The sequence below is a fragment of the Coenobita brevimanus genome, chromosome 14 (genome assembly GCF_032717465.1).
Source record: "Coenobita brevimanus isolate Jiangsu-jjx chromosome 14, ASM3271746v2, whole genome shotgun sequence".
In the NCBI taxonomy this organism is placed as follows: domain Eukaryota; kingdom Metazoa; phylum Arthropoda; class Malacostraca; order Decapoda; family Coenobitidae; genus Coenobita; species Coenobita brevimanus.
In genome coordinates, this window is record NC_136967.1 from 17,279,402 (window position 1) to 17,305,662 (window position 26,261).

General features: G+C 42.0%; 1 protein-coding gene across 1 annotated transcript in view; it reads left to right on the plus strand.

Annotated features, from left to right (window-relative positions):
• Positions 1–26,261, plus strand: part of LOC145419206 (uncharacterized) — a 289,310-nt gene that overhangs the window by 188,997 nt on the left and 74,052 nt on the right. The window contains exon 9 of the mRNA XM_080287441.1: positions 14,308–14,557. Within this exon, the coding sequence (XP_080143567.1) occupies positions 14,308–14,557 (250 nt within the window). The remainder of the gene's footprint in view (positions 1–14,307; positions 14,558–26,261) is intronic.

A 26,261-nucleotide genomic window follows, 5' to 3' on the forward strand; every position in this document is an offset into this window, starting at 1 on the left:
AAGTTGGGTTGTAACAGGGATGTGTCATGTCTCCATGGTTGTTCAATCTGTACATGGATGGGGTAATAAAAGAGGTACAAGGTAGGGTAGTGGATGTTGGAGTGACCCTGGTGAGAGAGGATAGTGTTTGGAAACTCCCTGTATTGTTGTTTGCAGATGATACTGTGTTGTTGAGTGAAGACGAAGGGGAGCTGCAAGGCTTGGTGGATGAGTTTGGGAGTGTGTGTAAGAAACAGAATCTAAATTGGGAAGAGTAAAGTGATGGTCTTTGAGAGAGGTGAAGTCAGTGAATGTACAGTGAGGTTGGATAGTGAGGAATTGGAAAATGTGAGTACGTTGAAGTACTTGAGTAGTGTGATGAGTAAGGATGGAGGTTTGGAGGGTGAAGTGCTTGAAAGAGTACAGCAGGGAAGAAAGGTTGCTGGTTCTTTGAAAGCAGTGATAAGAAACAGGGAAGTGAACATGGAAGTGAAAAAGTTACTACATGACAGTATTGTGATACCAACTCTAACGTATGGAAGTGAAGCTTGGACGTTGTTGGAAGGACACAAGTCAAGAGTGAGAGCAATGGAAATGAGTTATTTAAGAGGAGCCTGTGGAGTCACATGGAGAGACAGGCTGACGAATGAGGATATAAAGGAGCATTGTGGTGTGGATGTGGATGTGATAGGAAGCGTTATGAGGAACACACTGAGGTGGTTTGGCCATGTGGAGAGGATGGAGGGTGAAAGACTGACAAAGAGAGTGTATGTGAGTGAGGTGGAGGGGGGAAGAGGGAGAGGGAGGCCGAGGATGAGATGGAGGGATGGGGTGGAGAGGTATATGGGAGAGGGGGGTGTGAGTTGGAAGCAGGGCAGTGAAAGGGCGGGGGACAGGGCGACGTGGAGGCGATTTGTTTGTGGCCACCCCAAAAGGGATTGAGGCATGTGGCAATAGATAGATAGATAGAATATATATATATATATTTCGAGCCAGCTGATCCAGTGTTTGGCCGTTGGCCTTTGATTGATACTGCTACTGTGAGTGAGGCAATAGGTAGGATGTAGGTGAGGAAGGCAGCAGGTGTGTCTGGGTTGACAGCCAAAATGTTGAAGGCCTAATGAGATATAGGGGTGAGGTTAGTCACTGACCTAATATATATGATTACTGTACTGTATATATGAGTGTGTTGTCCCAGATGATTGGTTGAAGAGTGTAATTGTAAATGTGTATAAAGGGAAGGGTGATGCCCTGGAAAGAGGAAATTATAGAGGTATAAAGCTTTTAGATAAGATAATGAAGGTAATGGAGAGAGTTCAAGAAGGTATGATTAGAGAAAGAGTGAATATTGTTGAGACTATGTTTGGGTTCATGCCATGCAGGGGGACCACTGATGCCATATTGATTGTTCGACAGCTTCAGGAAAAATAAATTGGGAAGAAACTGGATATATTTTGTTTTTGTTGGTTTGGAAAAGGCCTTTGACAGAGTCCCTAGAGAGGTGGTAATGTGTGCAATGAGAAAGCTTGGTGTGGAGGAGTGGCTGGTTAGGGTGGTAGTAGTAGTAGTAATTGTTCCCCAGGCAGTCTGGCTGAACAGCCCCGAGTCCCTTAGCAAGGCCATGGCCGAGACCAGGCTTTCCCACAGCGTTCTCAGAGAGTGTATGTTGTGTTGTTGGCATAGGTGATTGTGTGCAATGCGGTCTTCCATAATGTGCTTAATAGTATGGGGTGCTGTGCTACATCCTGGACAGGCATCAGCGACAGAGTCATCTTCTGGTAGCTTAAGAGGGCTGGATGGTGCCCACATCTCAGCCTGGGCAGGTGGACCCTGTTCTCACAAGGAAGATAGAATTCAGAAGGGTGGATGTCAGGAGGCCGTGCATGCAGCTGTGTGTTGTCTTTAAGTGACTGAATGGAGCGGCGAGTGATCTGAGTGTGGATATGCTTCTGGAAGCTGGTCTGAGGTGGGCAAGGGGGGAGAGATGACAGTATTTGTGTATGGTATCGTGTGTTGGGTGTTGTTTTGATGTTCCTTGGTGTGGGTGGATGTGCTGCCATGTACTGTAGTGGATGTTGTGGGTTTGTGGAGGCTGCAGCAAGAAACTGGGTGCCTCTCATGTCTAGGTGATCCTTGACTCTGAGGACTTTGGTGTCTTGATGTAGGTGGTCTGTGGGTGTAGTAGCTGTGCAGCCTGTGATTATTTGTAAGGCCTTGTTCTGTGTGGTCTGTAGAGTGTTGTAGTGTGTTTTGGTGAGGTTAGAAGCCCAGGCAGGGCTTGCATAATTCATCACTGAACGTATGTATTGTTTGTATACTGTGGTGGTAGTTTCTTTGTTTTGTCCGAATGTTGTATGGGCAAGTGACTTCAAAGCATTGAGTCTTGGTGTTATTTTATTTTTAATGTTTGTGATGTGTTGTTTAAATGACATTGATGTATTGTATGTTACACCAAGGATTTTGTGTGTGTGTGTGTGTGTGTGTGTGTGTGTGTGTTAGGGGAGTGTTGTTTATGGCTAGGTGTGGGATGTGACTGTGTTCTGCTGTCCAGTTTGTGAGAAGAGTCATTGTAGATTTGGCTGGGGCTATTTTGAGCCTGTTTGTGGTGAACCATTCATGTAGTGTATTGAGGTAAGGTTGAATGATGTGTGCAGCTGTGTGGTTAGGGTGGTTATGGCCATGTATGTGGGTGCTCGCACCCAAGTAAGAGTGAATGGAGATCTGAGTGATGAGTTTTTCGTGAACATTGGTGTGCATCAGGGGTCAGTTTTGAGTCCCATGTTGTTTATCATGGCACTTGAAGCCCTCTCACGTGACTTCAGAAACAGACTCCCATGGGAGATATTGTATGCTGCTAATTTGGTGTTGATTGCAAAGAATGAAATGGATGTGGAGGAAAGATTTAGGAAGTGGAGAGATGGTATAGGGCAGAAGGGCTTAAGGGTAAATGCAGATAAAACAAAAGTGATGATATCTAGGGTTGGTGGTAGTTCTGTCAAAGATGAGGGAGAGTGGCCACATGCAGTTTGCCACAAGGGCATGGGAGGTAACTCCATTTTGTGTAGTGTTTGTGATAAATGGGTGCACAAGAGATGTAGTTGTATCAGAGGTAGACTGCGAGATAATGCTGATTTTTATGTGTACATTGTGTCGGGGAGAGCAGGTGGAGAGTGTCAGGTGTGAAAGGGTTGAACTTGCTGGTGAGTCTCTTGATTGTGTGAAGGAGTTTTGTTATTTGGGAGACATGTTGTGTGCTGGGGGTGGGGCTGGAGTGAGAAGTGGTTGGAAGAAGTTCAGGGAGTTGTTGCCTCTCCAGATATTGAGAGGACTCTGCCTACGTGCTAAAGGGTCTTTGTATGCATCATGTGTTAGGAGTGTAATGCTGTATGGCAGTGAGACCTGGGCAGTAAAGGAGGAAGGTATTCGCAGGCTCAGACGTACAGAAATGACAATGATTAGATGGATGTGCAGTGCGTCCATGCGTGGAAGGCCTGGGGGGGCTGGGTTTTTGATGGAAGAGTTGAGAGGTAGGATGGGACTGGAGTGTATTGGTGTTGTGATGAGGAGAGGTAGATTGAGATGGTTTGGGCATGTGGAGAGGATGGAGGATGATAATTGGGTGCAGAAAGTGAGAAGTGTTAATATTGAGGGTGGGGTTGTGAGGGGTAGACCTCGAAAGACGTGGGACGAGGTCATTAAGTGTGACCTCAGGGTTAAGGGACTGAACGGGGAGGCTGCCATAGATCATGCAGCATGGAGAACTTCCATTAGGTGACCAAGGCCAACTCATGCAAGCATGTTGGAACCTTCAAAAACAAAACGAAATGATAACAAAATGATACATATAAACAAAATTATATATATATATATATATATATATATATATATATATATATATATATATATATAGTATATATATATATATATATATATATATATATATATATATATATATATATATATATATATATAGATATATATATATATATATATATATATATATATATATATATATATATATATATATATATATATATATATATATATATATATATATATATACACACACAGACACACACACACACACACACACACACACACACACACACACACACACACATATATATACAGTAAAAGCCCATTAATCTAAACACCATTAATCCAAAAATCCCAATAATCTGAATTTTTGAAGACGGCTGACAAAAACTTCAAAAGTAAGAAAAATTAAAATTAACAATTCGAACTAGGCGCCAAATACGCCGAAATGCCGAGGGGTGTGGTAATGGATCAGGTAATGCATGAACTGGCAACTCCTCGTGAACCACCGACCACTTTTGGATGGTTTCAGGACAATTCGCCGTCTAGTCAATTCGCCGTCACACTATAAGAAGCCAATTTGCCGTTAGGACAATTCCACATCGTTTATTTACATATCAGTTTATATAGGAAGTACACTTTGTTTTTGAATACTTGTACCTCTTCAAAGTCATTTTAAAATACACCCAGGATATTGTAGTACCAATAGAAATTAATGATGACAGCTATGGGTGATGCTAAAATATAATTTAGAGTCAACTACAGTGAGGTAGAAACAATTATTGTCTAAAAGTGCAACTTATAAATGATATTCAAAGCCTCTGCTATTGAATGAACATAGACTTTGATATATCCCCCTGAAAATTGAGTTATTAAAGTATCAGTTAATCAGTAATAATTATATTTATAGAATGACGGGGAATTGTCCTAACTGGGAATCGTCCATGTTTTGACAGTGAATTGTCTTGGAACCTTTTGGATCTGTGCCATAGGTTTAAGGAATTTTCCACGCTAATACATATTAAATTTTTGTGCTTTTACTATACGTGCATATTATTATTAACCCTGGACTTACCCTCTCTAATTGGATTTACCTGCCTACTACAGCTGTTTTCAACACTACGCATTACTGGTGAGTTAAACAACCAGTAACATCTCATAATTTACCAATTACAGTTTGTGTCTTCGGTAATACAATATTAAGTAAAAAAATTTGTGTAATACGGAATGTTAATATCTGCCATATTGTATTATGAACGAATGAAAAGTGATCCATTCGGTAAAATTTCAATTGAATGATGAAATTAAGTGTCTTAGGGGTCCCACCCAAAAATCCAAAAAACCTGATAATCCGAATGATTCTCTGTCCACTGCCATTTGGATTAATGGACTTTTACTGTATATATATATATATATATATATATATATATATATATATATATATATCTATATCTATATATATATATATCTATATCTATCTATCTGTCTATCTATCTATCTATCTATCTATCTATATATATATATATATATCTATCTATATCTATCTATCTATCTATATATATATATATACACACACACACACACACACACACACACACACACACACACACACACGTACAATAATCTCTCAATTATCCGGATGTAATAGAGCCAAAGGCATATCCGGGTAGTGGCAACATCCAAATAATGAACACTATTCCCCTATCACACACAGACTCTACTGAGACCCACTTCCAACCTATACCTACCTTATTTTGTACAGTACCTTTGCTTAATTTGGCAGTGTTTTATGGTCATTCAGGCATATTTAGACATCCAAACACACATAGGCATATCAAAAGTAATGGTAAACATCACGAAAACCATGCAGAAAAAACTATCTATCTATCTATAGCCCGATGCCCTAATCCCGCAAAGGGTGGCCGCAGACAAAACGCCTCCAAGTCGCTCTGTCACCCACCATTTGACTACCCTCCCCCCAACTCTCCCCCCCCTTCCTCATATACCTCTCAACTCCATCCCTCCACCTCATCCTTGGTCTACCCCTCCCTCTCCCTCCCTCCGCATCACCTACATACACCCTCTTAGTCAGTTTTTCATTCTCCATTCTCTTCACATGTCCAAACCACCTCAGTGTATTTCTCCTAATCTCAACCACATCCACCCCACAACGTTCCTTTACTTCTTCATTCGTCAACCTGTCCCTGCACGTCACTCCACATGCCCCTCTCAAGTAACTCATTTCCACTGCTCTCACTCTTGACTTGTTCCCCTCTTGCAAGGTCCACGCCTCGCTTTCATACGTCAGGGTAGGGATCACAATACTATCATGCAGTGACTTCTTAACTTCCATACTATCTATCTATCTATTGCCAGATGCCTCAATCCCGTTTGGGGTGGCCACAAACAAATCGCCTCCAAGTCGCCCTGTCCCCCGCCATTTCACTGCCCTGCTCCCAACTCACACCCCCCTCTCTCATATACCTCTCCACCCCATCCCTCCATCTCATCCTCGGCCTCCCCCTCCCTCTTCCCCCCTCCACCTCACTCACATACACTCTCTTCGTCAGTCTTTCACCCTCCATCCTCTCCACATGGCCAAACCACCTCAGTGTGTTCCTCATAACGCTTCCTATCACATCCACATCCACACCACAACGCTCCTTTATATCCTCATTCGTCAGCCTGTCTCTCCACGTGACTCCACAGGCTTCTCTTAAATAACTCATTTCCACTGCTCTCACTCTTGACTTGTGTCCTTCCAACAATGTCCAAGCTTCACTTCCGTACGTTAGAGTTGGTATCACAATACTTTCATGTAGTAACTTTTTCACTTCCATACTCACATCCCTATATCTCATCACTGCTTTCAGTGTACCAACAACCTTCCTTCCCTGCTGTACCCTTTCACACACTTCATCCCCCAAAGTTCCATCCTTACTCATCACACTACCCAAGTACTTGAATGCACTCACATTCTCCATATCCTCACCATCCAACCTCACTGCACACTCTGTGACTTCATTCCTCTCAAACACCATAACTTTACTATTGTTTACATTAACTTTCAGATTCCTCCTCCTACACACTGTCCCAAATTCATTCACCAAACCTTGCAACTCCCATTCATCTTCACTCAACAATACTGTATCATCAGCAAACAGCAACAACGGAAGCTTCCAAATCTCACCCTCATTCATTAGAGCCACCCCCACATCCACTACCCTACCTTGCACCTCCTTTACAACCCCATCCATGTATATATTAAACAGCCATGGAGACATCACACAACCCTGTTTCAGTCCCACATTGAGATCAAAGAACTCACTCAGCTCACCATCCACTCACACCGTAGCCCTAGCTCCTTCTTACATACTCTTCACAGCATTCAACAATTTCCCCTCCACTCCATATATTCTTAATACCTTCCACATACCATGCCTATCTATTCTGTCATAAGCTTTCTCCAAGTCCATGAAGGCAGCATACACTTTCCTTCCCTTCTCTAGATACTTCTCCACTAAACATCTTAGAACAAATATCTGATCTACACACCCTATTCCCTTCCTAAATCCACCTTGTTCTTCTCCAACTAGCTACTCTGTCATATGTCTAACCCTATCAATGAGTATTTTACCATATATTTTACCAGTCACACTAAGAAGACAAATACCCCTATGGTTACCACATACTTCTCACTCTCCTTTTCCTTTGTATAAAGGAACAATTATACCTGATCTCCAGTCCTCTGGAACCCTTCCCTCTTCCCAAGCCAATCTACACTACTTCCATATCCACTCCACAGACTCCATCAATTCCTGGGGCCTTTCTCAACTTAATCTTCTTCATCGCTTCCACTACTTCCGTCCTACTGATCTCTTCCTCTCTCCTCTCATCTCTTCTTCTCCCAGCCATTCCCCAACTACTTATACACTGGGGGGGGGGGGAACTACCTAAACACTATGTAAAGTACCCCTCCTTATTTTGGTAGTGTTTTCAGGCCATTCTGGCATATTTTGGCATCAAAATATACGTAGGAATATCCAATAATTTTCAGCACCAAGAAAACCTTGGGGAAAAAAAAAAAATGTAAACAAAAAAACATCCTGGTTAAACAAAACTGTATGTACAGTACCTCTCCTATTTTTGGCACTGTTTTCAGATCAGTCTGCCATATTTAAACATGAAAATACACATAGGATTATCCAAAATAATTTTCAACACAAAGAAAACTATGCAAAAATAACACTGAAAACAAAAAAAAAACACCCTGCCTATATGCTACTGTTTGTACAGTACTTCTCCTGTTTTTGGCACTGTTTTTTTTTTTTTTTTTTTAAGGTCATTCTGCCATATTGTGACCTCAAAACATACACAGGAATATCCTAAATAAATTTCAGCACCAAGGAAACTATGAAAGAAGCCTAAAGCTGCCTGCAAAAAAACATTCAGTTGGGGTACTTACCACCCAGTGCTGTTGCAAGTGTGTAGTTAAGGATGTGTGGAAATATTTGGGGACAGGAGCCACCATTCAAACAACCTGGTTGTTCAAGATTATGTGTCACCCAAACATTCTCTCCATATCATATTGCCCTTTGTGAACACAAATAATGTACAAATAGCATTCTCAAGTGAGTGTGTAACCTAATGACTCTCTGTCTCCAGGAATATTGCCATGCAGCAGAAAATTTCCAGGGAATGGGGATAAATTTCAATAAAAGCCTTGGAAGAGCTTTCTTTTCATTTCAGGAATTCAGTGAAAACATGAATACCTACACATCAACCTCTGTGGGTATGATCCCACTTAATTTTGGCAGTGGGTTGTGAGAGAGTTAAACTTCTATTCCTATTGGTGTTTCCATCTTTCTCACTGTGAGAGAAAAAGTGTGTTTCTTTCCCCCATACACTTTGTTTTTCCTACACAACTCTGTGCCTCCATTTAGCCACACCATATCCACTAGTGAATTAGAATGATGGATGGTGATGCTGCTGCTGTTGCCAGATGATTTTATTCAGCTCAGGGTAGATAAACATCTCATGTAAGGGGTTTAAAACCAGTCTGAATTAACCGTTCTTCATTTGTTAAAAATTACAGTTACTGCCAGATAGAAATCTTAAGCCAGGGAGGACTAATATGTGAGAAAATTATTTTATTCTTGCCACAGGCAGATTGTATTATTCTATTTAAAGCCTACTTCAGTTTAATCATTTTGAGCAGGTTGTGACTTAGGTGTTTTTGTTTGATGTTGTATATGGATAAAGAAGACAGAATATTACCCATATACTGTACTATATGTATGTGAATCAGCTGAAAAAGATGGTAGACTAAGATGGGCAACCTCTCCCTGTGTTCTTGTTACTTTAGTATAGGAAAGTGATGATTCCATTGGTTAGCACCTGTATTTCAGTAAGCTTCATATCTCATTGTACAAGAGTTAGGAGATTTTGTATTTTCCACTTTCATTTTCCTCCAGCTTATGTTTCCAGTAAGATAAGGAGCTGTAATCTGAATCTCCAAACCTCATATGAACATGAAAGGTTAGGGTAATAATGATGATGATGATTTTGTCTGTGTACTATTTAGGGAACAGGGGAAATTTGTTTTAATGGGGGACTTGTGAAGCTGCGTACCGCAAGAGGTCACCACCGTTAACAGCTCCTCTGCCCCGAGTTCGTGTTAAGTTACTGTGATTTTGCTCTGTTGGTGTGAGAACCTGTGTGGCAGAATACCGTCGTGCACTGTTGAAATATTGAAAAAGCTTCGTAACAAAAGTATAACAGAGCAGAATACATTGCTTTCGTTGTTTTATTTCCCCAAAAACAAAGCCTGAATTTTGAAAACCTGGCACTTATATACTGTACTGTATTTCTTTTCTTCATTTTTAATGAAACTGCTACAAAGCTGAGTTAATTTTTGTCCCCTGAAATGTGCGATTTATACAGTCCTGTAGTTTTAGCCAAGCACTTGCTTTGTTTGTGTCACTCTCTCTTTTGGCAGAATTTTAATGATCTGTCTATCTATGTATCTATTGCCAGAATTTTAATGATCCTTCTATCTATGTATCTATTGCCAGACACCTTAATCCCGTACTGGGTGGCCATAAACAAGTCGCCTCCACGTCGCCCTGTCCCCTGCGATTTCACTGCCCTGCTCCCAACTCACATTCCCCTCTCTCATATACCTCTCCACTCCATCCCTCCATCCCATCCTCTGCCTTCCCCTCCCTCTCCCCCCCTCCACCTCACTCACATACACTCTCCTCATCAGTCTCTCACCCTCCATCCTCTCCACATGGCCAAACCATGGTGTATTAAATTATTCTACATTAGGCATCCATGCTCAGAGACAGTCCCTGTTTCAAGATTTGATTAGAGTTATTTGTAAGTGGTGGTAGCATGTTTTCCTAGGGGGATACGTTATATCAAATTTTGGAACCAAGACTGTCTCTGAGCTCATATGGCTGATATAGAATAATGTAATACATCACCAATAAATTTCTGCCAAAAGAGAGACTGACAAACAAAAATGCTTGGCTAAAACTACGAGTACATTATAAATTGAACATTTCAGGAGGAAAGATTTAAGCTAACTTTGTATCATCATCATCATCATCATCTGGACCTCCTTTCCCACCTAGGGCAGGGTGAGGAGTAGCAACATCCAGACAACCAAAGCTTGCCCAGTTCAGTGGGCCACGCTTTCATTCCTTCTTCATTCAAGCCCACGGAATCCTGGCTCCATCAGATAGGCCCCCCAAAAAAATTTCACCATGTTCTGGAGCTTAACATATAGCTATTTGATAGTCAGTCTGAAATGAATGGATCTCGAAATGAATGGATTTTGAATTTGGCTCCCGCTTGTATTTTGTTTTTCTCTTGGAAGGAACAGTATATATTGTTGCAGGCTCATTGCCTTTGGTTCCTTCTTCCTCACATAAAAAAAAAAAAAAAAAAAGGGGGGGGGGGTGCCAAATCCCTGGTTATGTGGTTCTCCTCACAAAATTTTTCCAGCCAGCTCGGTCTCTTGCCAGTCCCTTAGCATCACCATACCTCTCTTCTACACACACTCATCCACCATATTGCTGCACCTTCTTCTTGGCCTACCACACCTTCCTCCTCCTTTAGATGCACTCAGATATACTTTTTTTCACCACCCCTTTGTCATCCATTCTTTCCACATGACCATACCATCTCAGTACACTCTATGTGATTCTGGTGACCACAGACTTCCTCACTCTGCTTCTTTCATGAATCACATTATTCTATATCCTATCCACTCTCTGTAATCCACATACATTCCTCACCAGTCCCATCTCCACTGCTGTTACTCTTGACTTTTCATTTTCATGCCGCACCATAGTCTCACATCCGTATGTTAAAGTTGGCACTTACACTCCTTCATGTAAGCCTCATGCAGCTGCAACACTCAAACCTCTATTTGTTTTTCAAGGCCTTCACAGCACCAACTACTTTTCTTCCTTGTGTCACTCTACTTTCCACTTTTTTTGCTCATTTTCCTCTCATTTTCTGTCGCTGTGCCCAGGTATTTGAACTCTCTCGCCAATTCTAGTCTCTCACCATTCACTGTAACATCGCACTGGGAGTTGCTTTCTCTCTCAGTAACCATCACCTTACACTTTTCTGCTTTGCTGTCAAGACACAATGCTCACAGACATCTACAGAACTCTGCACTAGCTTGTCTGGTGTTTGCAAGTAGCACTGCATCATAAGCATACAACAAATTTGAGGTATTCCATCCATCACCATTCATTACCAATGCCATCCCTTTTTCGATTACTCGTGTTTTTACTTCTCTCATCACGCTATCCAAGTGTATATTGAACAACCGTGGGGACATCACATAACCTTGTCGCATGCCTACATTGATCATGAGCCAGTCACTTGATGCCTATTTATCCTTGCACATGCCTCACTACTGTCATAAATACTCTTGACGGCACCTAGCAGCTTACCATCTACATTGTACTTGCTCAAAACCTTCCACAATCCTTCTCTGTCCCTTTTTTCGTATGTTTTTTCCAGATCCACGAATGCCATAAACAGCTTATAGCTATTCTCACACACCTTCTCCACTGTCTGTGTAACTACAAATATTTGATCCACACATCTTCTGCCACTCCTAATGCCGCCCTGTTTGTCACTCAATAGGACTTCTGATATCTCTCTTACTTTCTCTATAATTATTGTTCCATATGCTTTCCCAACCAAACGTAATAGACTTGTACCTTGATAATTCTTGCACTCAATTCGCTTACATTTATTTTTGTACAGGGGTACAATCACAACCTTTGTCCACTCTGCTGGCACAGTTTCATTCATCCATGCCTTCATACATATCTCCAAAAAGCACTTCATTCTGCTCTCTCCACTACACTTAATCATCTCTGCATACACCTTATCAACCCCAGCTGCTTTCCCATTTTTCAGCTGCTTCACAGTACTCATCACCTGTGCAAATGTAACATTTCCTGGCACTGCATTCCTTCTCTGCACACCCTCCAAACCAACCAAGTTTACAGTGGCTTTGCTTTCTCTATTCCCATTCATCAGGCTTTCAAAATATTCTTTCCATCTTGTCCGTATTTCATCCCCACTTTCATCCTTCACACTTCACATTTCTTTCCACTGTGGCTTCTACATTTCCAGACCTCTTTCCAGAATAATTTCTATTTTCAGAGTAATTTGCATTCATTTTTCTTCCTCGATCATCGTTTACCTCTTTCTTTTCCGACTACACTAGTCTTTTTAGTTTCATTACATGCCACCTGATCTCAGTATATTTATTTCTTATTTCAACTGAACCCCTGTGTTGTATCCACTCTATCCACTTCCTCCTCTTTTCCTCCACTGCTCTCTTAGAATCTTCATCCCACTATGCTGTGCCTTTCATCTTTGTTGTTACTCTTGCCACACAACACACCACTTTAGTATTCCTAAGCAGTCCTTATATACATTCAGCAAGCTGTCCAGATCCATTTCATTCCAATTCACTGATTCTAACTCTTCCCCTACTTTGGTCCTGTATTCATCTGCCATTTCTTTGCTCCTGAGCTTCTTGACTTTCAGTCTCTCTCCCTGATAGTTCCTCTCTGTCTCTTGGTCTGCTTCACTCCTCTCATCTTGATCTTGCTTACCACAATCATATCTTTTGACAAACCTCCAGATCTTCCTCCCACGGCCCTCGTAGCAGCAACACTACGCAGCATCAGTTTCTATATGAGCACTTAATCAGTCGGGCTCCTTTCAACATGATCTCCTTTCCCTCAATACCATGTATATTTATATGCATTTATGTCTTTAAAATAAGAATTACAAATGCACAACCTCCTTTCTTGACACTTGTCCTTCAGTTGCTTCCCATTTTCATTCTCTCCTGGTGCTCCATTATTATCCATTGTATCACTCACAGGACCAGTGCCTACTCTACCATTCATATCACCCATTACAGTCACTTATAACTCCTGGGTATTTCCCATACTACTGTACTTTATTAAGCTCGTCCCGAAACCTGTCTTTCTCTGTCTCACTCCTGCCATCACATGGTGCATACCTTACAATCACTTGAACGTGACATACATACATCTCGAGCTGACACATTTGTAATCTCTCATTCCACTCTTCCACACTTCATTCATCAAAAAAGCAACTTCTTCCTTGCATCTTCCTTGCCTATTCATGCCTGGCCTTACACACTTTACACTCTCCCACACTCCTCGATTTCACACCCTTTCATCATAGTTTCACAGAATGCCATCACGGCATATCTCGCACTCTTGGACACATTCACCGCTTCCACCCTCTTACTTTTCTCATTCACACCTCTCACATTCCACATGGCCATGCAATTCAGTCCATTTGTTTTGTGTCCTGGGCAGGTATTGGGCTCTCCGAGGCTTTCCAAAATGTATGCCATAATTTGTTGATTTTAGATAGGGGTATCTGGGGGACACTTAATCTGGCCAAACACCCCGGTTTTATGGTTACCACCCAGTGTAGTAAATGGTTTCCTGGATACAGCTTTGTAACAGCTTCATTAATAATGACAAAAAGAATTATATAAGTGCCAGGTTTTCAAAATTCGGGCTTTGTTTTCGGGGAAGTAAAACAACAAGAGCAATGCAGTCTCCTCTATTATATTATTGTTACGAAGCTTTTCAATACCTCGTTAGTGTATGGTAGTATTCTGCCACATAGGTTCTCACATCAATCGAGAAAAATCACGGTAATTGAACATGTACTCAGGAAGGAGATGCTGTTAAATAGTGAGAGACATCTGGTGGCAGATGATTTTCACAAGTTCCCCATTGAAAATCAAACACAAACTGAGTACAGTGCTTTAGTTTAATATTGGCATTTCAGTGTTAAAATAACAGATCAAAGAATGAAACTGTATGCTTTAATTTTAGTTTAGAAAATTTTAAAATGTGTTCCATAACTGATAGTAGTAATATAGATATATATATATATATATATATATATATATTTTTTTAGGAGAATGTAGTTAAAACATCTGAGGAAGTAACGAAACCCAAGAGATCTCGGAAAAAAAATAAGATGCCCATATTATCAAGATACGGTAAGCGGAGTAAAAAGAGAAGGAGGTCTTCCAATTCCACATCATCGGTGATTCCATCAACTAGTGTGCGACCTCCCATGCGTAGCCAAACATCCCTGTCCTCTCCACAACCCTCACCAACTACTCCACAGACTTCCCCACATTTCTCCACTGCATCATATACAGGTTAGTCTACCCCTCCCCCCATCTCTCTCTCTCTCTCTCTTTCTCTCATTACAATGGCTCTGTTTGTGATGATTCGGATTTACAACATTATAAAAGTTAGGAACAGATTCAAGGTAAACTTTTATGTATTAGTCTTTACAATGAAATTTTGCCATTCATAATTAATGAGGTGTAAGGAAAGGATAAAAACAAAATGTGAGTTGCAGCAGTAATGGCACCAGGTGTTCATGTGATCAAGGAAGCAGCCTCACGTGGGAAAGGATGGAGGCAGTGATGTGCAGTTCCAATCTATCCTCACCAAAACAATGAGAAGAACACTGTCGCATATCGCACATTACAGCATATACAGTAACATTAAACACAAGTGGAATAAAGAGATATTGAAAGAGATGGAGTTAATAACAATACAAATACTGGAGTAGCACCAGTGATCTGGGATGGTCTGACACCTCTTTTAATCTGGACAGAATTACAAGGGGACACTTGAAATTCTTGTGCCTGCCAGACTAGTTAATCGGTAGGCCACACATAGTGTTGACTGTAGTGTGCGATCACTTCAATTACTTACACATCATGTCTTGGTGGTGATCCCTGTATTTAGTCTAATTCCTGTCTCATTTTACTTAAATTTAATCCTAGCTATGGTTTTTTGGAATGATGCACGTGTCATTGGTGGTGTCAAGCATAAACGCCATTTTTTTTTCAATGCAGCGTAGTCAAACCTCCTTGATTGGGGTTAATTGGTCCACCAAACTCCTGCAGTGATGAAACACCTCAGTAACCAAATCAAGCAATAAAATGGGAGTTAATGTTAATTAGAAACTTTTCCACAAAACGCCACTAAAGATCTTTGTGGTAGGTGGGGGCACTCACAATACACTCACTCGATGTAGTGCTGCTCTCGGATATCTGCCCTTTCCTCTCCTCCCTCTATTCCTTCTTTTCTTTTCTGTCTTTCTTGACTTCATTCCTTCCTTGTCCTTCTGCCCATGGGTGACTTTACGCTCCCTCTTTTGTCTTTCTTTCCTTCATTCTTTCCTGTTCCTTCTGTCTGTGGGTTACTCTACACAGAGTAACAAGCCAAATGGTTTCCTGTACACCGGGAAACCATTTACTGTACTACGCTGGGTGGTAACCATATAACCAAATTATGGCACCTGCTGATTTAGTGGGTAATTGTGGCACTCCAATTGGATTGAGCCAGTGAAGGGTTTATATCCAAGGGGTGGTTGGGGTTATTCCTCACGTAATGCCACTCAGGGATTAGTGAGGCCGCTCACTCTCATCTTAAACGTCAGGACCAACTTGCCTAGCCCTGGGCTTCTGCGCTTCTCATGGGGCAGTGTAGGAAATAATGTTAATTAGAAACTTTTCCACTAAACTCCACTAAAGATCTAAGAATGAATATCTGATCTACACAGCCTCTTCCCTTCCTAAAACCTCCCTGTTCTTCTCCAACTAACTCCTCTGTTATTTCCCTAACTCTGTCAGTAAATATCCCACCATATACTTTTCCTATTACACTAAGAAGACAAATGCCCCTATGATTACATACACTTCTTTTTCCCCTTTTCCTTTGTACAAGGGAATAATTATACCTGACTTCCAATCCTTCGGGACTCTACCTTCCTCCCAGGCCAGTCTCCACATCTTCCACATCCATTCTGCTACTATCTCTCCCCCATGCTTCAGCATTTCACCACACACTCCATTAATTCCTGGGGCTTTCCCCATTTTGACTTTCTTCATTGCTTCCACAACTTCCATCCTACTGATTTCTTCCTGTCTCCTCACATCCCTCCTTCTCCCAGCCATTCCCCAGTCACTTATATTTCCATTACTTTCATTCTTTATGATCAACAATTCCTTAAAGTGTTCTCTCCATCTACTGACTTTTTCTCCCTTCTCCACTAGTAATCTACCATTTTTATCTTCTTAGATCTTTAGCGGATAAGTTTCTAGAGAAGGGAAAGAAGTTATATGTGGCCTTCATGGATTTGGAGAAAGCATACAACAGGGTGGAATGACAAGGATTGTGGAAAGGATTAAGAATATATGATGTAGATGGGAAGTTGTTGAATGCTGTGAAGAGTATGTATGAGGGTGCAAAGGCTGCAGTACATGTGGATAATGAACTGAATGAATTTTTCTACTTGAAGGTTGGATTGAAACAGGGATGTGTCATGTTTCCATGGTTGTTCAATCTGTATGTGGATGGGGTTATAAATGAGACTCAAGGTAGGGCAGTCGATGTTGGAATGGCCCGAAGGAGAGAGGGCAGTGTTTGGAAACTCCCTGTATTTTTGTTTGCGGATGATACTGTTTTGTTAAGTGAAGACAAAGGGGAGCTGCAAGGCTTGGTGGGTGAGTTTGGGAGAGTATGTAAGAAACGGAATCTAAAGGTGAATGGAGGGAAGTGTAAAGTAATAATCTTCGAGAGAAGTAAGTCAGTGAATGTACAGTGAAATTGGATGAGGAGGAAATAGAAAGTGTGAGTGCATTTGAATATTTGGGTAGTGTGATGAGTAAGGATCGAACTTAGGAGAGTGAAGTGCTTGAAAGGGTACAGCAAGGAAGAAAGGTTGCTGGCTTCTTGAAAGCAGTGATAAGAAACAGGGAAGTGAGCATGGAAGTGAAAAAGTTACTACATGACAGTATTGTGATACCAACTCTGACATATGGAAGTGAAGCTTGGACCTTGTTGAAGAGACAGAAATCAAGAGTGAGAGCAGTGGAAACGAGTTATTTGAGAGGAGCCTGTGGAGTTACATGGTGAGACTGACTGACAAATGAGGATGTGAAGGAGCGTTGTCGTGTGGATGTGGATGTGATAGGAAGCGTTAGTAGAAACATGCTGAGGTGGTTTGGCCATGTGGAGAGGATGGAGAGTGAGAGATTGATGAGGAGAGTGTATGTGAGTGATGTGCAAGGGGAGAGAGAGGGGGGGAGGCTGAGGATGAGATGGAGGGATGGAGTGGAGAGGTATATGAGAGAGGGGGGTGTGAGCTGGGAGGAGGGCAGTGAAATGGCGGAGGACAGGGTGACATGGGGGCGATTTGTTTGTGGCCATCCCAACAGGATTAAGATGTTTGGCAATAGATAGAGAGACAGAATGTTAATTAGGTCAGGAATGTAAGGGGTGCAATTTTTTTTTTTTTTTTTTTTTTTTTTTTTTTTTATGCGAGGAAGAAGGAACCAAAGGTCATGAGGTGAAGGAGAGAGAGATTGTCCATGTGCTTGAGGATGCAAACGTGGATGTATATGGAGTAACAGACAAAATGGAGAGGTGACTGTGAGAGAATGGGAGTATGGATGGGGTGTATGCACTGGAGTAGGTGAGAATGAGAGGACAAAAGGAGGAGTTTCTATTATTGTGTGCAATGAATTGAAGGAGAATATAAGAGAGTATGGATCTGTTGGCTCTAGGATTGTGTGGGTAAGATTGAAAGCTGAACTACAAATGTGGGCAATTGTGTTTGTGTATACTCCATCACAAGATCGTACAAGTAGAGAGAAAGAAGAGTTCTGGACAAATGTGGAAGCATGCATGGAAATGTTTGACAGGAATGAGAGAGTGTTTTTGATTGGAGGTATGAATGGACAAATAGGGAATGTGAAGGTGGATGGAGTAGCTGGAGAGTGGGGTGTGCCTGCAGAAGTGGATGAGAATGGCAGGGAGGGGGTTGGTGACAGCCAATACCCTCTTTTGACAGAAAATGATCCACAGGTATACATGGCGAGTGATGAGAAGGGTAGGTGGTGAACTGATTGCATGGAAGGCGATGGTTGATTATGTGTGTTTGGATGATTGAATGAGATATGGATGCAAGAGCAGTCAGAGGTTGGAGGAGTGGACTTTCCGGCCACCACATGGTGGAGGAGAAAGTCCAGGTTCAAATGAAATGAAGGAGTAGGAGAAGGGAAGGACAGGTGAAAGTAGTACATACAAGGAGGGTAGAAAGGTTGCAAGAGGACATAAAAAAAAGACAATATAAGAGAGAAGAAGTGGAGGAGTGATTTGGTGAATATGATTTGGAACAGATGGGAGACGTGAAAGGTGTGTACAAGATATTTGCAGACAAAATCTGTGCAGCACGTGAAGTCGTGTGTGGTGTGAAGAGAAGAGGAAAGGGGGTTCAAGGAACAACACGGTGGAATGAAGAGGTGAGACAGGCTGTGGTGCTAAAGAAGAAAGCACATAGTGAGTGGATGAGAAATAGTTGCGTGGAGGAAGTTGAGAAACAGAAGAGAGAGATTTATATGTAGAGAGTAAGTGAGAGGTGAAAAGATTAATAAGAGAGAGTAAGAAGAGAGTGGATGAGGAATTTAAGTGTAAAGTGGAGGGAATGTAAGAAAGTGTTCAGGAAAGAGGTAAAGAGAGTTAGACAGGGTGATAAAGAAGAAAGCCGGGGAGTGAAAGATAAAACAGATTGCAAATGGAGAGGGGAGAAAAAGTGAGCAGATAGAGAGAACGCTTTAAGGAATTGTTGAAGATAGTGAATGAAAGCAAAGTGAGTATAAGTGGCTGGGGAATGGCTGGGGGAAGGAGGGAGGTGAGAAGAGAGGAAAAAATCAGTAGGATGGAAATTGTGGAGGTAATGAAAAAAATCAGAATGGGGAAAGCCTTAGGAACTGGAGGAGTGTGTTGTGAAATGCTGAAACATGGGGGAGAGATAGTAGTAGAATGGATATGGAAGATCTGCAGTTTGGCCTGGGAGGAAGGCAGAGTCCTGGAGAATTGGATATCAGGTATGATTATTCCCGTGTACAGTACCCTCGCGTCCAACTCGCGTTAGTCCAGCACGATTCGGGTCCAGCAAGGAGAGCAATTAATTAGTATTATTTAATACGATTTAATTACTGCAACACGAGTGTGTTAGCATAACACGCACAGAGCCCCGAGAAGTGGGCGAAATCCGCAGAGTTCACTCTAGCACGATCACCCCCGGTCCAACACGGTCATGCTGGACATTCCCATGATGATGATAACCAATGAAAACTTCTGATCAAGTAGCCTTCCCTGCCTGCTATCGTGACGTGATCGTGATGCCGCCCAATTAAAAACGCTTCTGGTGTCACGTGATGTTTTATTTAAATTTCTCCCGCCACAGCGCCACTCAGTCGCATAATTGCATTGGAAGGTGCTTTTTTCTTGCTGCATTTTCTGCCCTTGTTACTGCATTTTACCCTGCTCACGATGCCTAGGAAGCCTTCTAGGAACCCCAAGAAGCGTCGGCACCTCCCTCAGGCCACCAAGCTAGAAAGCATCAAGAGGAAGAAGAAAGGGGAGAGGAAAGTTGACATTGCCAAGGCCTACGACATGAATGAAGCCAACATGAGGATCATAATAAAAAACTAAGACAAGATCCTGGCAGCCGAAGGCTATCACACGGCACTTCATACCAGGTTTGCCGAGGATACGATGGTAAATCAGAACGGTAACGTGGTAAAATTGCTGACGATACCACAGGCATTTGGAATTCATCTGGATGGATTCCTGCCGAGGATACGACGGGCAAAACAGTGTGACCAAAACCCAGGCGACTCGACAGAGAATGTATCGTACTACAGCATTGAACATTTAGCCTGACACTGAATACATATTAATATTTTAGAATAAATAACAATCATTTTGAAACCCTTCTCATTGGCGTGCGTACCAGTTTATAAACAAAGTTGCTTCTCCTTATTCTCTACCGAGTCAGCGACAGCGATCACTTTCCACAGTCACGAGACGGGGCTCTGGCAACAGTGGGAGAAGCATGCACTTTGCCGAGGATTACAGAGTGCTAGGACAGGCAGAAGTAGGACCTTCCATGGCTGTGGACGAAGACAGTGATTCTGAGTGTGATTTCGAAGGATTTATGAGAGAGGTTGAGGAGGAGCAACAGCCATTACCTGCTATGGACGCCAGCAGCCATCCTCTGGGGACCCAGTAGGACTACCTACAGCCTTGGATACCACCTTCCATTCCTAGCAAGCCCACCAACACTATCCTAAAAGGTTAGTTATCATTCATAGCACAGTACCATTTATTATAATTACAGTAGTATCAATATATGTATAGGTATATGGTAGGTACTTAGGGTGACTTTTCATAGGGTTGCAGACATAATTCATTTTTCCCCATAAGCCCTATTGTTAGTCCAACATGTTTTTGGACCAACACGAGACCCATGCATGACAATATTACCGTGCTGGACACGAGGGTACTGTACAAAGGAAAAGGGGAAAAGGAAGTGTATGGTAATCGTAGGGGCATTTGTTTTCTTAGTGTAATAAGAAAAGTATATGGTAGGATACTTATTGACAGAGTTAGGGAAATAACAGAGGAATTAGTTGGAGAAGAACAGGGAGGTATTAGGAAGGGAAGAAGCTGTGTAGGTCAGATATTCATTCATAGCTCTTAAGTGGAAAAGTTTCTAGAGAAAGGAAAGAAGTTGTATGTGGCCTTCATGGATTTGGAGAAAGCATATGACAGGGTGGATAGACAAGGAATGTGGAAAGTATTAAGAATACATGGAGTAAATGAGAAGTTGAGGAATGACATGAAGATTATGTATGAGGGGATAAGGCTGCAGTGTGTGTGGATAGTGAACTAAGTGAATTTTTCTGTCAGAAGTTTGGATTGAAACAGGGGTATGTCATGTCCCCATGGTTGTTCTGTGTGTATATGGATTGGGTTATAAAAGAGGTGCCAGGTAGGGCAGTGGATGCTGGAGCGACCCTAATGAGAAATGGCAGTCTTTGGAAACTCCTTGTACTGTTGTTTGCAGTAGATACTGTGTTGTTAAGGGAAGACGAAGGGGAGCTGCAAGGCTTGGTGGATGAGTTTGGGAGAATGTGTAAGATACAGAATCTAAAGGTGAATGTAGGGAAGAGTAAAGTTATGGTCTTCGTGAGAAATAAAGCTACTGAATGCATAGTGAAGCTGGATGAGGTGGAAATGAAAAATATGAGTGTGTCAAGTCACCTAAGGCACTGCTGATTGGTGCTGGACCACGCCCATGCCATTGAAAACCTTGCCTTACAAATAACTAAACCTATGGGAAAAATGGAATTTGGTTCTCGGCGTTCACCCAAAGTCCCCCTTTTCACCCCACTTTTTCCCATTTTTCCCCACTTTAAACACGCATACACTCAAGCAGTGAGTCAATGCCTATATTACTTGTAACAATAGGCACAAAAAATGGGAGGGTGATCAACCTTGTGTCTACTTGGGCAATACCACATGCCACAGATCAAACGAAAAAAAGCTCAGCCAAGTAGACACAGATCAGCTGACCGACATAACATTAAAGATGGCAAGGGCTGCTTGGTCAAGCACTAATTGAAGAATTTTATTTGATAAAGTTTGTATGCTCAGGTGTCAACAAAACACACATTTAACATATTAATAATCATTCATGTATACATGATGATGATGATGGGAGGTATTATACTTCGTCTTAGCTCAGAGATAGGTGCATCATCACCAACTCATTCATAGCGGTTTTACAAACAAACCTATAAACTAGTCACAATACCCAAAGAATCTTTAATGTTTCAGTACTTAACAGAGTGAATTTGGTGAAGTTTAACCTCCTCATAAGAGAGAAAAAAAGTCGACAGTTGGAGCACTTGTAGTATGGAGCCGAAGTGGTGGCCATCTTCTTTGTTTACAAATGGGAGCACGCTGCCGGAGGAATTTGCCCAAGTGTTCCAAACCTTGCCATACCCGCGCCATAGGTATAGTTTATGCGCATGGTTTGTTTTTTGGGGTCTGGCATCTTGCCTTGTCATAGAAAACCGTGGCATAGAAGCACGCGTCATAGGTGACTTGACTGTACTTGGGTAGTTTGATGAGTAAGGATGGAAGTTTAGATGTGAAGTGCTTGAAAAGGTACATCAGGGGAGAAAGGTCACCGTTTCTTTGAAAGCAGTGATAGGGAACAGCGAAGTGAACATGGAAGTAAAAAAATCACTGCATGACAGTATTGAGATACCAACCTTAAAGTATGGAAGTGAAGCTTGGACCTTGTTGGAAGGACACAAGTCAAGAGTTAGAGCTGTGGAAATGAGTTATTTGAAAGGAGCATTTGGAGTTATGTGGAGAGAAAGACTGACTAATAAGGAAGTGAAGGAGAGTTGTGGTGTGGATGTGGATGTGATAGAAAGCATTAAGAGAAATACACTGAGGTGTTTTGGCCTTGTGGAGAGGATGGAGAGCAAGAGACCAACGAGGAGAGTGTATGCGGGTGAGGTGGAGGGGGGGAGAGGGAGGGGGATGCCGAGGAGGAAATGGAGAGATGGAATGGAGGAGTGTATATGAGAAGGGGGCGTGAGCTGGGAGCAGGACAGTGAAGTGACATTGGACAGGACGAGATGGAGGTGATTTGTTTGTGGCCACCCCTTACGGGACTGAGGCGTTTGGCAATATACAGTATGTATATATTTACATTCAAGCCCCCGGAATCATGGCTGTATTGATACGCCAAAAACTTTCACCACGTTCTATAGCTTCACATAAACATACCCGATAGTCTATCTGGATGCCGTCACGTTAAGAAAGGCGTGCCAAATCTCTGAACATGCACTTCTTCTCACAACATTCATTCAACCAGCTCGATCTCTTGTCAGTCCCCTAGCCTCACCGACGTCCATACCTCTATTCCTCACACACCCATCCACCTTCTCCTTGGCCCACCTTGCCTGCTCCCTCCTTCAGATTTGCTCAGATATACCTTTTTCACCACTCTTTTGTTATCCATTCTCTCCACATGACCATACCATGTCAGTACACTCTCTTTGATTCTTGTGTTCACAGACTTCTCACACCGCATCTTTCACGAATCACATTATTTCATATCCCATCCACTCTCTGTAATCCACATACATTCCTCAGCAGACTCATCTCAACTGCTCTCACTCTTGACTTTTCATTTTCATGCCACACAATGGTCTCACATCTGTATGTTAAAGTTGGCACGAACACTCCTTCATGTAAGGTTCGTACAGTTGCAGCGCTCAAGCCTGTGTTTCTTATCAAGGCGTTTATAGCACTAGCTACTTTCCTTCCTTTTGTCACTCTACTTTCTATTTCATTTGCACATTTTCATCTCTTTTCTTTCATCATACCTGGGTATTTGAACTCTCACCAATTCCAGTCTTTCTCCCATCACTGTAACATCACACTTGGAGTCACCTTTTCTCTTGATTACCATCACTTTACTCTTCTCTACATTTACTCTCAAGGCACGACATTCACAAACATCAGCAAAACTCTGAACAAGTCTGCCAAGTTCTTGTCCAGTATTTGCAAGTAGTACTGCATCATCAGCATACAGCAAATTTGAGATATTCTGTCCATCACCATTCATTTCCAGTGCCATCCCTCTTTCCATTACTCATGTGTTTCCTTCTCTCATTATCCGATCCATAAACAGTATATATTGAACAACCGTAGGGATATCACACAGCCTTGTCACACAGCCACAGCAAATTTGAGATATTCTGTCCATCACCATTCATTTCCAGTGCCATCCTTCTTTCCATTACTCATGTTTTTCCTTCTCTCATCATTTGATCCATAAACAGTATATATTGAACAACCATAGGGATATCAGATCCTTGTCGCACAGCCACAGCAAATTTGAGATATTCTGTCCATCACCATTCATTTCCAGTGCCATCCCTATTTCCATTACTCATGTTTTTTCTTCTCTCATCATCCGATCCATAAACAGTATATATTGAACAACCATAGGGATATCACACAGCCTTGTCGCACAGTCACACCAATTGTCAGCCATTCACATAGATGCCCATTTACACATGCCTCACTACCATCATAAAAACTTGACGGCACCTAGCAGCTTACCATCTACACCGTACATGTGCAAAACCTTCTACAATCCTTCCCAGTCTCCTTTGTCATATGCTTTTTCCAGATCCATGAATGCCATGAATGCCTTATAGTTCTTCTCACATGCCTTCTCCACAATCTGTCTTACTACGATCCACATATCCACTGCCACTCCTAAAGCCACCCTTATCATCACTCACTAGGACTTTTAAAATCTCTCTTACTTTCTCTATAATAATTCTTTCATATATCTTGCTTACAACACTCAATAAACTTATGTCACGATAATTCTTGCATTCACTTTGCTCCCCTTTATTTTTGTACAGGGGTACAATCGTGACCTTTTTCCACTCTGCAGGTAGTTTCACTCATCCATCTATCTATCTATCTATCTATTGCCAGACGCCTCAATCCCGTACGGGGTGGCCACAAACAAATCGCCTCCACATCGCCTTGTCTCCCGCCATTTCACTGCCCTGCTCCCAACTCACACCCCCCTCTCTCATATACCTCTCCACTCCATCCTTCCATCTCATCCTCAGCCTCCCTCTCCCTCTCCCCCCCTCCACCTCACTCACATACATTCTCCTCGTCAGTCTCTCATCCTCCATCCTCTCCTCATGGCCAAACTCATCCATGCCTTCTTAAATATCTCCAACAAGCACTTCATTCTGCACTCTCCACTACACTTAATTATCTGTGCATTCGCTTCATCATCCATATCTGCTTTCCCATTTTTAAGCCGCTTCACAGCATTCTACACCTGTGGAAGTGTCACGTTTCCTGGTACTCTCTGTACTCCCCCAAAGTCAGTAATGTTTACAGCAGCTCAGCTTTCTCTGTTCCCATTCATCAGGCTTTCAAAATATATTTTCCATCAGGTCCTTACTTCATCTCCATGGGCTAATAATCTACCACTTACATGCTTCATACTTTCACATTTATTTCCACTGTCACTTTTACATTTCTGCACCACTTTCTGAAATAACTTCCTATTTTCTGAGTAGCTTACATTCATTTTTCTTTCTAGATCATCATTTACTTCCTTCTTTTTCCTCTGCATGTTTCATGCTCTCAGTACATTCAGTTCATATTTCAGTTGAGCCCCAGTCCTGAACCACTTGAGCCACTTCTTCCTCTATTCCTCCACTGCTCTCTTAACTTCTTCATCCCACCATGCCGTACCTTTCTTTTTTGTTGTTATTCTTGCCAAACCACACGCTGCTTTAGTATTCCTAACTAAGCAATCCCTATATGTATTTCACAGGCTGTCCAAGTCCATTTTGTTCCAATTCACTGATTCCAACTCCTCTCCTACATTGCCCCTGTAATCATCTGCCATTTCTCTGATCCTCAGCTTTTTGACTTTCAGTTTTTCTCCCTGACTACTCCTCTCTCTCCTGGTCCACCTCACTCCCCACAGCAGTTTGATCTTGCATATCAGAATGATATGATCTGACAGACCTCTACATTGTCCTCTCATGGTCCTCGTATCAGCAACCATTCCCAGCATTGACCCCTCTTCTAGCATGTAATCAATCAGGCTTCTTACAACACAATCACAGTTCCCTCTATACCATTATTCATTCGTTATACTCTTTTCGATTCATACATCCTGTCAAGCTACTTTTTGTGATGTCGCTATGTTTACCGAAACTTTTCTTCCAATTTTAATGTGTTTTTATTTTGTTGTCATGGTCTTTAGTCAGGTTTAGTATTTGCCTCAAGTAATTGTACTCCCTGACTTCTTCAAGAATTTCTCTGCTTATTTTGGTAGTGCCCATTGGTGTATTTGGATTAAAGACTAGTGTTATTCCAATACATCATTGGCCCTACTTTCAGACTTTCTCTGTTTAGTTT